This window comes from Suricata suricatta, chromosome 5, assembly GCF_006229205.1.
Source record: "Suricata suricatta isolate VVHF042 chromosome 5, meerkat_22Aug2017_6uvM2_HiC, whole genome shotgun sequence".
Lineage (NCBI taxonomy): Eukaryota > Metazoa > Chordata > Mammalia > Carnivora > Herpestidae > Suricata > Suricata suricatta.
The window spans coordinates 146,508,273-146,522,766 of NC_043704.1; the positions used below are offsets into that span (position 1 = coordinate 146,508,273).

Below are 14,494 nucleotides of genomic sequence, written 5' to 3' on the forward strand. Positions count from 1 at the left end.
CACATGCGCAACCATTATATCATTACCAGTAATATTTCTCCATCACACCCTAAAAAATATTCTGTTGAGCTTTTTTGAAGCACAGCAATTTTCTTAAAACAAATGACTCAAAACGAATGTTTCTGTGTGTTCTTGTCTGCAAGCCCTCTGTCTCAATTAAAAGTGAAGGGATGTAAGCCGACGGAGTCAGACCATACTGAGTCAGTGCCCAGAGTAATGAATATAATCCTGGTTTTCTTTTAATTTCTTTTTAGTGCTTACAATGATCCAAATAAAACAAAAGCAATCTAATATTCTCCTTAGAAGTATCTATTCTGAAGGCTTTCAAATAGTTTTCAATAAAACCATTATGCCTGCTTTTCCCTCTAGCTTATGGTATTTTCAAAATGTCTCAGTCAAACTCCGTGCCTTGAGAACGTGCCATATGTTTTCAGGAAAATGGGACAATTATTCAAGTAACTATTTTACTATCATTCTCATGTTTCTTTGAGTTTCCTAATTCTTAGTAGTGTTATATATGTGAGAAGATGGAGTCAGATCAGTTTTATGAGGTTCTCATTCACTTCTGCATTTTCAAGTTTAGTGAATCCAGGACTCCCACTGGAACCATCAAAACCAAACCTCAGACACACTTTGAGATGATTCAACATTTCCCCAATTACTTATAAAGGCTTCTAAGGAGCCGACTAGCCAATGTGTAAGCCTTCCCCACCAGGGATGCTACTGACATTTTAGGCTGGACCATCTTCTGCTAGAGGGGGCCGCCCCATGCACTGTAAAATGCTGAGCAGACCCTCTGGCCTCTACTTTCTTAGATGCCAGTAGTGGCCCCCTCCTCCATTGGCCAAGATCATTAGAATATCTGTGGATATCGCCAAATGGCCTTGGAGGCGTGGTCATAATTGCCGCTGGTTGAGAAGTTTCCTGCATGAGGGTGGATGTTTATGAGTCTATTTGCTCAGTGATCTGGAATCAATGTGGAAGTTAAGTGGTTAAGACCACTAAAGAAATTAAAAAAAAAACCATTTGTCATTGGAAGAAACATACTCGTAAAGTTAACAATTTTCCAAACCTCACCAAAACCAGTCTAGTCCTAAAATACATAAAACTTTTCTCCCTATGTCCTATCTGCTACTCATTATTCCTCAGCTGGAAATGGGTGATGTTATAAGGCCAGAAAGTAACTTCTATAGGTAACAATCTGCTACGTGTCCCAACTGATCTCTCAAGCTCGTAAAATATCTTGGATGCAAAAACACTTTTGACATAATAAACAGGCTAACCCAGGATGTAGTCTGCAAAACACAATATTTTAATTAGTATTTCCCAGATCATCACTTAATGGTTTCTGATCTTAGCTCCCGGGAATGCGTGAAACACACCATGGTCAAGGCAAGAGGACAGACAGAAAAGTGGCTATTTATGGGAAGAATCTAGATTTATAACTACATCAACATATTGGTAGTAATATATATAGAGAAATGCCATCTATATAGCGGCTCTTCCTAAATCAAGACCCTACACAGGGGTTCGTGCACCTAGCTCTTCTGCTCAGGAACGTTCAGAAAACTCGCTGACTAATTTGTAGGCTCAAACCCAAGAACAGAACTCTGATCTCGCGTCCGGCCACCACAGAGGTGAGGAACTAACCTGTGTGCGGGTTGAGCAGGATGCTTCCGGGTGGGATGCCTGTCGCGGCCTCGAGTGGAAGGAGGATGTAGCTCGTGCTGGGGGCGGCCTGGCCCCCCGCTCCGTTCTCCGGATAGGCCACACAGCCAGGAGAGCCGGCGGACACGGCTGGGGCGAGGGGTGCGCTCTGCAGAGGTGCGTGGGTGCGGGGCAGCGACCCCGAGGAGCCTGTGCTGCTGTTAGACTCAGAACCTGCCGCAGAGAAACGGATCAGGAAACCATCCAACACAGAGAGCTCAGACTCTAGATGTTTAGTTTACACAATCCATCCTTAAAGAACGCCAGGTGACTGTCGCAGGACCAGAGCGACAGAGATGTGCCTCCAATATTTGGGGCTCACATTTTATTGAGATATTTGCTACGTGTGCTATAGATGTGGCCATTGCTTAGGAAAAGAGAATTGGCGAATGAGCACTCTCGTCCAGCCTCTCCCATGCCCCTGGGTGGCACACTGGTAAATAGTACCCTAAAGCTGGCCACTCGGTGCCTGGCAACACTCATCACCCTGAGTAATTAAAGCCAGAGGGATGTCCTACTGGGGTTAGGAGAACAAAATGCCAGGTGGGATGTTAAAGAGACTGCAAATCTAAGAAGGAGACCTAGGATGTGCTGATCCTGGGCATGGCTCGAAGGTACTGGCTCTCCAACACACCCAAAAAGCTGCATTTTGAAAGGGCATGGCTAGAAATCATCTTTTCCCTTCAGATGTGAGCAGAAGAACTGGATCATGCCAACCGAGGGTGCTGAAGATGCATATTTCACATATTCACAGAACTCTTACTAATATGCCCAAGAGGCAGCCGTCATGAGAGCGCTGGATCCCCCTTCCAAGGACACAGAGGAGTGAAATCATGGGCACATTTGTGCAACCGGCTTCCAAGGTGGAATCTAACCCAGCTATCTCCCTCTCCCTGCACTGTGAACAAAGAAACATCGGCTGCATCCCCACGTCCATCGGGCACTACCTACCCTTCACCATGACCAGAGCTGAGCATCCCTGGCACCCTTGACCATGGCTGCTCTGGGCACCAGAGCATCGAAGAGAAAACGCACCAAGCAACATTTCTATATCAGTGAATCCTAACAGATGATTTGGATGATATCATAGGTTGCGAGAACATCATACAAGAAAAATTAGAAATTATTAGCCCACAACTATGATGGATATCATTAATATGCACTCTTCTGTGCCATTAAAGGGAACATATTAGGGAAGAGCTAATGCTGTTTTCAACGTGCTAAAATGTGCCCTAGAATTAAACTGGAGAAAACAAGTGCTAGGAGTACAGCATGTCATTGCAGAGAAGAGGGGCCATCGGAGAGAGTTTAGAGAAGGAAGACATACTTGTCAAGAAGGAGGACCGTGATGTTTATTGAGCACTTAGTATGTGCGGACACCTGGAAACAGCAGTGTGCCATATCTTGCCCTTCAGCCAGCTGGAGAAAAGCAGTGCCTTCATCAGGAACCATTAGAAGACGATGCACAGACAATGTGAGGAATTTGAATCCACAGGCCAGAAAGGAAAGCAATTTAGCTTTAACTCTCAACACTTGCAACGATGGAGGCCGTGACCCCTCCTTAAGGGGGTTGGTTCAGCAACCACCATGCAGCCAGGGTTCGTACCTAGCCTTTCTGCTGCCTGACACCCAGCTCTGAAGAGCCCGTGAACATCCGTCTATGTTCTACACGTAGTTAGCATTCCTGAAGTTCTTGACCTGGAATGCGTGCTAGCCATGGTGATAAAAGGCATGGGATTAGGAGCGTCCAAAGATTTGTTAAAAAATGAAATTGATATTTGAGAACTTTACTACTTGGCGTGCTGAGAGTTTAAGTGTGTCCAGTCTCCTTTGCTCAAGGACTGAAATGATAACAGTGCAAATATTTAACCAGTGGGTCTATGTGACACACTGTGCTCATCACTCTGTGTGCATTATCAATCTCGTTTTCACAGTGACCTCATTTTGAAAATGAGCACCGATCCTCAGAGAGGTTAAGTCAATTTCCCAAGCTTACTGCTTGTGTGGCAGAATCTGGGTTTAAACCCTGGCAGTGTGGTTCTGTGGAGCACATCCCATGCCTGGGGTCGCCCCATGCAGGTGGGGCCAGGGCCGTGACCGGGCCTGGGCCAAGAACTAGGAGACACTGCACAGAAAGTCAGTGTGGCTCATAATGAGATGCTCAGAAGTTGAAGCTGGACCCCACGAGGCAGCTGGCAGAAGATATCAAGACATCAGGGGGACTCATGGAGGACTCTAGTGAAGGCTCAAGAGGGAGACAGGAGGGGCACCTGGGTGGCTAGGTTGGTTAAGCATCCAACTCTTGGTTTCAGCCCTGGTCATGATCTCACAGCTCATGGGTTTGAGCCCCAAGTCGGGCTCCATGCTGACAGCATGTAGCCTGCTTGGGATTTTCTCTCTGTACCCCTCTCCCGCTTGTGTTCTTTCTTCCTCTCTCTCAAAATAAATAAACTTTAAAAAGAGAGAGAGAACAAAAAAGAAGAAAATGGGGTGAGGGGAGACTGTATGAAAGATTAGGAGGCCAAACAAAATGGAAAACTGAGTGGCAGACTCCCTTGACATAAGGGAGCACTTGCTGCCCATGAAGCGTCCTGAGGTTCAGTTCCAGTTCTGCCACAGACTCGCTGTGTTTTCTTCGTGAACTGACTACTTCTTTGGACCTCAATATCCTCTTTTGGAAAACCTAAGCCACTAGGCTAAATGGCGAGTGTCCGTGAAGATGATGGTCTCAACGTTCCCCGTTGCTTGACCAGACTTGAAACTGGTTTATTCCAGAGGTGAGTCCCTCTACCTCTTCTTTATTAGTGTCTGCCCCTTTTAGGTGTAACTCTTCCACGAGCCTCTTACTAGTGTTACAACCCAGGCATGACTTTCTTGAGGATTTGGGAGCCATCCCTTAGAAATGTAATAATCAAGAGAAGAGGTGCCCTTGTCTGTCAGTTACTGGGAGGGTAGAAAGAAGACTGACTTTGATAAGCACCAATTAGCCAAGATAGCTTAGTCAAATTCACCAACCCTGGTGCTCATCTAGGGGCTTCCTCCAGCACTTAAAACCCCCGGCAGGGGCCCCTGGGTGGCTCAGTTGGTTAGGCATCTAACTCTTGATCTTAGCTCAGGTCTTGAGCTCAGAAGCATGAGTTCAAGCCCCATGTTGGGCTCAGTGCTGGGCATGAAGCCTTCTTAAAAAAAAGAACAACAAAACACTGGGGTGCCTGGGTGGCTCCATTGGTTAAGCATTTGTCTCAATATTAGCTCAGGTCATGATCTCATGGTTTATGGGATTGAGCCCCATGTCAGGCTCTTCACTAACAGCGAAAAGGCTGGCTTGAGATTCTCTCCCTCTCTCTCTGCCCCTCCACCACTCATGCTTTCCCTTGAAATAAATAAATAAACTTTAAGAAATTAACAATTCCCCTGCAACTGGTTGGTGCAGGGTTAATTTCAGTCTTTCTTCCTTTTCCCTGTAGTCTTGACCCCTACAGAAATAGTTATGAATAGAACATTCTCTGCCTCTTTATCTTGTCCGATACAATTCTTTTTATAAGGACCCTGAGACATAAGTATTTTTCCCTAAAATAATAATTCAAGAAAATGTTTCCAGATTCAGGCATTAGAATTCAGTAGAGTGACCTAAAGCTTCTGAGATTACAAGGAGAAAGAGGGCATCGTGGATGCACTAGGGTCATAACGAAAATAAACATCCAGAAGGAGAAGGGGTAGAAAGAGGAGGTGTCTTAGGTTGGCTCTAAAAGCACTCTGGAACCCTGGCATCCAGAAAACAAATGGCACGCCATGTAAAATTACTAAAACAAAACGGGAGGCTATCTTGTTTCTCCGGATCAGGTGTTCTCAAAGCCTGGTTTGAAAACACGTAATCTGTGCCTTCACAAATCCTCCAGGGGATTCCAGTGCAGCTGAAGTTGAGAACCCCTGCTCTGGAGATCGAGAGAGGAAGACGGTTAGGAAGTGTCTGTCGCTTGGCCCGGGTGGAAAGAAATAGACATCCCAGTGATTTCCAACTCCATGGCGACCACCAAGAAGCAGCTCAGCTTAGTATATGAGCATCGTCCCGTCCTCTCTGCAAGGAGGATGCAAGGACCCAATGACATCATCGACCTCCAGAGCTGTGTGCTGGACCTCTGGTAGGTGACCACCCCGCTCAGGGTCGGGGACACATTAAAGGAAGGAAAGTCCAGGACTTCAGAGCATGTGCTTTTTAATGCGTTCAGACTTCAGCAATAAGCTCTTTCCAAAATGCAGGAAAACATGTTCCCACCTGGAGAAAGTCTCATTATTATCTATTTAAAGCTCCAACCTATGTAATTAGAGGAGGAGAAGAGTAACTTAAATGTCATAACTCCAGGCTTGGTTTCTGAAAGGTCAAAAAAAGTTTGCAATTCCACAGTGAATAATGAGGCAAAAAATGGAAAACTTATGCTGTTCCGAAGATCTGTGACAGCAAAACTGACAGCTTTGCTTCATAAAACCATCTTGGGAAATTGTAAGTTTGTTTTGACATTCTATCTTGATCGCTTTTAATTCTTTTTTTTTTTTTTTGCCTTCTATTTCGCACCTTGACAAGCTTTCAAAAGGAGACACTTAGATTAAAAGGGAAAAAAAATGTCTGAAGCACTTACAATTTCTAATCATTCTTCAAAGAACATGGCATTTTAGCATTCTAGAAGTGTTTTAAATGTTTCCAAAGAGCTTTTCTTTGGAAGTGATTGGGGGAGGGTGGTTGGTGCATGGAGAAGGATTAATTTAAAAATCTTAAGAGCTCTTTTGGTGTGCTGGAATTTTTAAGTGCACCGTTTAAGGTCCTTGGTTTCTGCAATTTGAGGAGATTTAAAACTATTTAACCTTTCTTAGCGTGCAAGAGCTCAAGTGCACCACAGTGGGTTTTCTTGACTTCAGTTGCTGCAACAGTGGGATATAAGAGCAATTAATTAGAGTGAGAAATCAAGAATTCACCAACTGGTGATATGACAGAAGACAGAAGGCAGTAGGAGCCCACCTGAATTTTTCCAAGGAGCACAAGATAAATATACATATATGGTAGCGGCTGTCACTAAACGCTATTAATTTTCTGCCTGGGTAGGAAAACACGAGATAATTTCTTAGGAGCATTTTCAACAACATAATTATGTTAAGCAATTAGCATAATGAGCCTAGATTTCACAAGGAGCGCCCCCTAGCGTGAGTGTGGAGCTCAGTTAGGAAAGCATTCAGTTAGGACAACACATGTCTAATTGCTGGTTGGTGTTGGTTCTTCATCACCCCACCCCTGCACTGCCACCCCAGGTCTGTGAAGGCACCCCCAGTATGTCCTGACACCCAGGGCATGTCACTGAATCACAGCTCTCAACCCCCACCCTGGCTCCAAACCTTCGGAGACAAAACCAAAACTGAGTGGAAATATTACCTACTAGAACCACACACTGAAGTTCATGGAAAACTACTAAATGGTTGTCTGTCAGCTTCCTGGGATTCTAAGAGATATTTTGATTGAGAACATTTGGAAATAATTTGAAAACTGTGGCGAGGGATTCTTGGGGGACAGAGGAGCTGGGAATGGCAGACTATGGTGGGTATTTTTTGGACTCCTATGAACCCTGTGGGATTAATGCTCCCATCACTTTAAAAGTTGTTTCCAGGTAATGGTTCTGATTATTCCCCACCTCCCAAAGTCTCTCCATGCACCTATCTCAAGAGATCACTATTCACTTAGAAGAAAAAAAACTGGGGTATCCGTGTGGCTCAGTCGACTGAGTGTCAACTTCAGCTCAGGTCATGACCTCACAGTTCGTGGGTTCGAGCCCCGCGTTGGGTTCTGCACTGACAGCTCAGAGCCTGGAGCCTGCTTTGGATTCTGCGTCTCTCTCACTTTCTGCTCCCCCCCAACTCATGGTCTGTCTCTGTCTCTCCCTCTCTCAAAAATGTTTAATGTTTACATTTAAAAAAATTTAAAAAAGAAGAAGAAAAAACAGGAAAAGAGAGAGAGAGAGATGTCTGCACCTGACTACTTGGAGCTCTAAGCCTCTCTGAGTCTCACTGTCATTGGCAAAACAGGAACGGAAGCATTAAGTGGCAATAATAAAAACAAACATGAAATGGTGTTTGTTGCAGGCATAGAACTCGCCAGGTATTATTCTAATTGTTATGCATATATTTACTCTTTTAGTCTTTGCTATAAGCTTGCTATTGCAAGGTACTACAATGGTTCCCATGTCTCGGATGAAGAAACTGAGACACAAACACGTCACATAACTTGCTCACCATCACCTTACCAGCATGCCAAAGCAGGAACCAAAACTATCCGAATATATTCTAATTATCTTACAATGTGGTTTAAGAAACTGATCTGTAGCATCAAATTAAAAAAAAATAGCTTACTAGTCTTCACATAGAGGTGCCTTGGGAACCATTTTTATATAAATAATGGGATTTAAACTTACAATAGTTTGCTGAGGGGGGTTACAGTAATAGTCTATCATAACTTGTATTTCATAGTGTGAAAGGTGAAATGACATGGGGTCACTTATGTCAAGAGGTTTCAAAATGGAGCCAGGAGGCCATTAAGGAGATGGGTGTTATTCACATCTGCACCTATAGAACCATGAACTTTTGAACTGGGCCATACTGCAAACACATCAAGGACTTGCCCCAATACCTGCAACCCGCTACAGTAAGAGACTGCTCAGCCCTTGAAACCAATTCTGTTCAATCAAGGTCAGTGTTCTGCCGCCAACACCAATAAAAAATTCTTTGTAAACAACAGATCCAAGTGTTCCCTCTTTGCTTTTAAAACCCCTGACTTTTGCTCCCAAGTACAACACTATTTGGATTGCTACCCATATCTCTGTACATAGATTGCAATTCTTTGACCCCAAATAAATGCTCTCGCTCATTTACTGCTTCCTGGCACTTTTAGGTTGACAACAGATAAGGAAACCAAAGATTAGAGAGGTTAATGACTTGACCTTGGCACATAGCTCGCTAGAGACAGTACTAGTATTTTGATTGCACCTTCCAACTTCTCAGATATCCCAGCAATTAATACCATCGCCATGACTGAACTGGAAGCCAGAGGGAATAATGGCTGCATGGGTTGGGTAGAATCTAGAAAATACCACAGGACATAAACCCATTCAGTACTAACTACCTGCTTTGGACAACTTCCCGGTACTCCTGGTACTGGATGTGCTGTCACCCCTGGTCAGCACCGTGATGCCCCCAAAACTTGCCGTCTTGGTCATGGCGGGCTTGAGATTGCGGTTGGAGCTCTCCGAGTCTGTGCTGCTCCAGGCCCTCTGGTGGTCCGACCACTTGAGCTCATTCTCAGAGCTGCTCTGCCGACTCCCAGACGTCCTTCCCGAGCTGTCTCTGTTGCCTCTGGAGCACAGCCATCAGAAAGACGCACAGGGACAGTGTTACCTTCCACGAGCCAGACAGACGTAGGGCGGGAACTTTCTTGGAAGAGTGGTCAACACCAGACCCTTCTTACAACCCTCTCCATGAACCCTGTAGCCTCACAAACAGTGCCACAAACACCTCGTCGATGTGCAGACAGATAACATTTATCACACATAATATGCATGTTTGAAAACAGAAAAATCGAACCTAGAAATGTCACATCATCCCTCTGCCAGTGAAGGAGAAACAGCTAGAAAAAAACATGGTATGAAATATAGCTGTTGACTTCTCTTGTGGAGAGGAGAGAAGGAGACATTCTCCTGACTCAAGTCACCAATGAATCAGTGTTGGGGAACAACCATGATCTTGAATGATTCTGAAAGCAACTCCCACTGAAGGCAAGTTTTGAGTGTCCCTTTTGCATGAAATAATTGGGCCAATGGGAAATGCACCCAGAGCCAGTAAACCCATTTATTATTTTCTAACTTTATGAAATGTCAACATGAACTTGTTAAGGCTTTGACCGACAGCACAGAAATGACAGAAATGCCTCTGTTCACTGAGGGTGTGAATTTTGCCTGGTAAGTTTAACCTTCATGGGCAGAGGAAAGAACCTTTTAATCTCTTTCACATGGAAAAACTTGTGAGAATAACAACACGGGTGTAAACACTCCGCGGACATGAAATGTGCCAGGGGATCGATGGAAATAACAGAAAAACCCCATTGGTGAAAGAACACGTTCATTCAAAATTCAAATTGAAAAAGAGTGAATGTATGGAAAGAGCTCCAATACCCAGAAGTGAATTTTGAAATCTCCATAAGATCTCTAAGATACAAAATTACATGTGTTTTATAGAGAGAGTTGATGAAATTTGCATTTTCATTGGTTTGCAATCTGCTTAAATGGTAACTTAGTATTTTCAAAGCTTTTCCCGCAGTTAGAAATAATACATGATTACAATACTCTAAGATTCTCATGGATTATAAGTAAAGGGAGCATAATATGGGCAATAGATACAACCCCTAGTTTCATTATCCCTAAGCAATCCCTAAGCAATGTGGCATGCCCAAGTCTTGATCTCAGTCCACAGATGTGGTCTCTAGCTTTGTGACTAAGTCCTCTTTTAAAGACAACAGTAGACCATGGAGAGGTTCGGAGTGAGCACACCTGATTGAAACTCTCTCCAACCCAACTGCAGAAAGGTACATAGAAATTTTAGGTGTTCTGTCAACTTTACTTACTAAACTTTTCTTTTGTTTTATAAGAACTGAAGAAGGTCAACAGATCCAAGAAATAGGAAAAATGAAATGGCTTCTCTGTGATTGGAACTTTGCATAAGTGAGGGGAGGGCAAAACACACAAAAATGCACTCAGTGCCCTCCTGTCCTCCATCAGTGTTTTCTTAGATTCTGTTAGTACCTCAGGGATTTCTGCTTTTAGAAAGATGACCTGCAAAAAGACAAGACTTCCAGGAGAAAGTATAGCCCACCCAATGGCCAGGTGGCTTGATTCTTAAAACTCCCTTGAAATTCAAGAAAGCCAGAGGAGGAAAACGGGAGGAGAAAAAATAGCCTTTTCAAGGGTGTGGGGCTTTATTCCTGACTGTTTTCAAGTTCCAAAATCAACTTTTTATTTTTTGCATTTGATTCTGATTAATTTGACCTGCCTTTGACAATGCCTGGCAAAATCATTATTTAGGAATGGTAAATGCACCAGGGCTGTGACAATAATCCCATTTCTAGCTAATTTAGAATATTTGCTATAGGAAAGGATTCGGGGTGGCCCTTAGCTGCAGCACAGAGGATGCATCTGCAGGAAGCTCTGCAAGTGATGATCACTAACTCCGCTTTCGTGCCCCTCCCCCACGCATGGCGCACCTCCACGGAAGGAAATGCCATGTGGCTGAGGCTTGCACCTACTACGCCTGGGTGCAAACGAGTTTGCTGGAGTTTTGCCGGCTTCACTCTGGCACTGAGTAACTCCTCTAGACTCGGCCAATAATGGAACCCAAGATTTCCTTAACTTCGTCCACCTCTACTCTCCATCAGTTCAAATCAGCATCCCAAGTCAGGATCTGTCAAAATTCCCAACAGAGGGAATTTAAGTTGCTGCTTTAGAATTAGCATTAACGAGATTCATAATAATATATCTAATTCTAATTTATGACACCGAATTTACACATGTCTATTTATGGATCATTCACCTTAGCACTGGCAAGGTGAGGTCCAGAATTGAATCCCACATCTATTTGGGTACAGAATCATAGACATTATAGAAAAACATACCTACAAGTGTCTTCCTGTCCCTCCTTCTTTGTCCCTTCCCACTGGAAACCAGGAAGACAATGGAAATGAGATGTCTGGTCATCAAGAGGGGCTGTCCTTCATGTATGTGACAAGAATTTGATCCCAGAGTGGTCATAAAGCACATACTCTAAGTTCTGTTTTGTGTCGATTCATATAACTAATGACATTTATTTTCCTTCATATCCGAACATGATATTTTTTAGACCACGTATGATGTATACTTTGAGTTGCTTTACTCAAAGTTGTGTGGAAGCCTTTTTGCTCATGCCTCATCCTGAGCTTCTGTGCTTGGCGACTTGGGTGCTAGGGCACTCCTATTTGGGAGCTCTGGCTGGGGACCAGATTGGGGCTATGTAAAACCAATTGGTCCATAGGGATCAAGAACTCACATTTCATTTATATGGGTCTAAACAAACCAGATCATGGTGTGAGGAAAGGAGTACTGATAAATTCTCACTCTTCTCGGGTTTTTAAAAGAAGCAATGCAATGTTATTATTATTTTTTTAAATCTACAAGTGTGAAAGAAAACAGTCTATCAATACAAGGAAGGCATTTGACTAGTTCAACTTGGAAAACTGAAGGAATGTTTTCTAAAACCTAATCTAATTTTTCTACTGATGAGGTCCTAAAGTCACATTTAGTGCAAAAAGGTACTTTCTGAGTGCACAACCCATTTACTCTTCTTGGTCTTTTTTTTTTTTCCCCCTTCTGAGTGGGCAAGAGGTTTCATTTGCTTATGAGCAAATAAGTTTTCTCTTTCCTACAACAGAGATGAATCCTAAAATTCACAACAGCAGTAACATACTAAAAATATATGTTACATGTTGAGTACATTGATAGAACTGTGTATCCTTTAACCTAAAATGAATGTTAGAGATCTATTTAATTGGGTAGTGACAATATGGGTACAGTCCCTCAGCTTTTTACATATAAAGTAATATGTAATAAATACATATATGCCAGTCCCTTATCTTACACAGACCTTGATCTAAGTAACTCATTCTAACTGGAAGCAATCCTGTACCTTCTTTAGAAATAAAATCTGTGCCGGAAAAAAAGTATTGTTAGAAATATTACAATGGAGTGTAGTGGTTAAAAATCAACTACTTAAATGGAGTTATCATTGCTTTGGTTTCCCATAGCTGGCATGTCTAGATCATTGCAAACTACTAGAGAAATTATAACTTGGTGTAATTCACCAAAGTTGACTTGGGCATGTTAAATCAGTGTGCTGCCAAAGTGAATTCTTGAGGGGAAAAAAAGAAAAAAAAAATCCAAACTTCCACCAAAACCATAAAGTCAGAGAATGAACCCTAAAGGCTGATATACACACCAAAAATTTCCTGGTCCCATATCCCACATTATCCAATATGGCTTTAGAACCAGCTCTGTAACAAGCTTTACAAAGATATAACCAAACATATTTATTTCATGAACAGAGATTTTACACTAATACACTTATATTTAACATTGATTCTGGCACATAATCTGAAAACACAGTTTTAAAAAAGTAAACCATACCAACCGAAAGAGCTGTCTTTTCTTATAGGTCTCATTGCATATGTTACTGTCTTCCAAGAGCCTACTGGAAATGAAAAACATGGTTGTATGATATAAAACCTAATGACACTAAATCCCCTATGCTGATTGGCTAGGTCGTAACATACCTGCTTTCAGATCAACCCCATATACTATGTTTTATGCACATGATATTGAATTCTGCAATAACAAATTAATGATAGCATGATTTTTTTCCTATCCTGGGATTAGGGCGCTGATACTAGATAAGGAGGAAAAGAAGAAGAAGTAGAAGGAATGGAAGAGGAAAGGAAGATAAAAGAAATTGGTATGGATATATTACACATGTAATTAAAAGTTGTGAATTTTTTTGGGGAAATATTAAAATTCTCTTTTTTTTCTTGGTCATACTGAAATATTGACAGTCCAAAAACAGGCATCCAAGAAATATATTTACTTCTGTAGGGAATCTGCTCAATTAGATTTTTGCTTTTTGGAAATGTCAGAAATTGTTCATATGTGATGCATGTATGTGACCAATTACTATGTTGACTATTACAATTCAGTTTGAATCTAAGGGACATATAAGTACTTTAGCACTCTTTTTATACAAAATTCAAGGGAATATAAAATTAGGGCATAAGGCATGGAAAATGACTGGCTGGACGACTGGGGAATAAGGTTTTCCACTAAACTGCATTATAAACACTCACTTCATCCTTTTGGTTAGGATACAGAATTTTGGCATGTTTCAGAATCATCCCTAAGATGTTAGCACCCACAAATTCTTAATTTAACTATAAATACGGAATTTTTACTTAAGTATGTATGAATTTTGCCGTTGTTTTTGAATACCTTTGATAGACATGTTCTCTACTTTCATCCATACTTCTAGAAGAGGCTCTTCAATGGAGGGGGTTAGTTACTTGAAGATTTCTAATTGCTAATATTAAAGATAGCTCCCCCCCCATGATCTCTAATGCCCGATTTAAATTTTCTCTAAGTACTGGAATTTAATCAAACAGCCTCCATTTTAATCATTTTTACAGGGGCACCCATTAAGCTGACACCTGAAATAAAATTAAGCACCACTCTTTGAAGGGATACTGTAGTTCCATTCCAACTGGCCCATTCTGATGTCCCTCAAACGTGATTAATACAGCTAAGGGAGAATTCTTTAATTCCCCTTGAAAAGCTGCAGTGAGGTCAATGGAACATTTGAATATCTATGCCAGTTGAGAACGATTCTTAAAAAGTATTTGTTAAATGTGAAAAACTTCAGCTCACCCTCTCAGGACTTTGTGTAAGTTGTATACAAACTTACCCATCTCACAACCACAACCCCCCCCCCCAACTCCCAAGTTAGCAACTCGAGATCAGTTTCTCTAGATTCCCAAGGTAGACTGAGAAACGTAAAACAGTATTATCCCAATTATTATTTGCATAGCTGTACAGAATTATGGGGCACAGAAAATGGCTAATAATACCCAGCATACAAATACTGCTAGCAGCCTAGTCCATAAGCCAATGAAACTGCAAGTTCATTC

The 14,494-nt window shown here is 42.2% G+C and overlaps 1 protein-coding gene across 14 annotated transcripts in view; it reads right to left on the reverse strand.

The window, feature by feature from the left end:
- ARPP21 (cAMP regulated phosphoprotein 21) overlaps window positions 1–14,494 on the reverse strand; it is a 152,991-nt gene that overhangs the window by 65,586 nt on the left and 72,911 nt on the right. For 6 of the 14 annotated variants that reach the window (XM_029940462.1, XM_029940465.1, XM_029940455.1 and 3 more), the window contains 3 exons: window positions 12,955–13,014; window positions 8,867–9,099; window positions 1,651–1,881 (listed from right to left, as the gene is read on the reverse strand). In XM_029940462.1, coding sequence (XP_029796322.1) covers window positions 1,651–1,881; window positions 8,867–9,099; window positions 12,955–13,014 — 524 coding nt within the window. The remainder of the gene's footprint in view (window positions 1–1,650; window positions 1,882–8,866; window positions 9,100–12,954; window positions 13,015–14,494) is intronic. The other 8 variants (XM_029940463.1, XM_029940466.1, XM_029940458.1 and 5 more) reach the window with 4 other exon arrangements.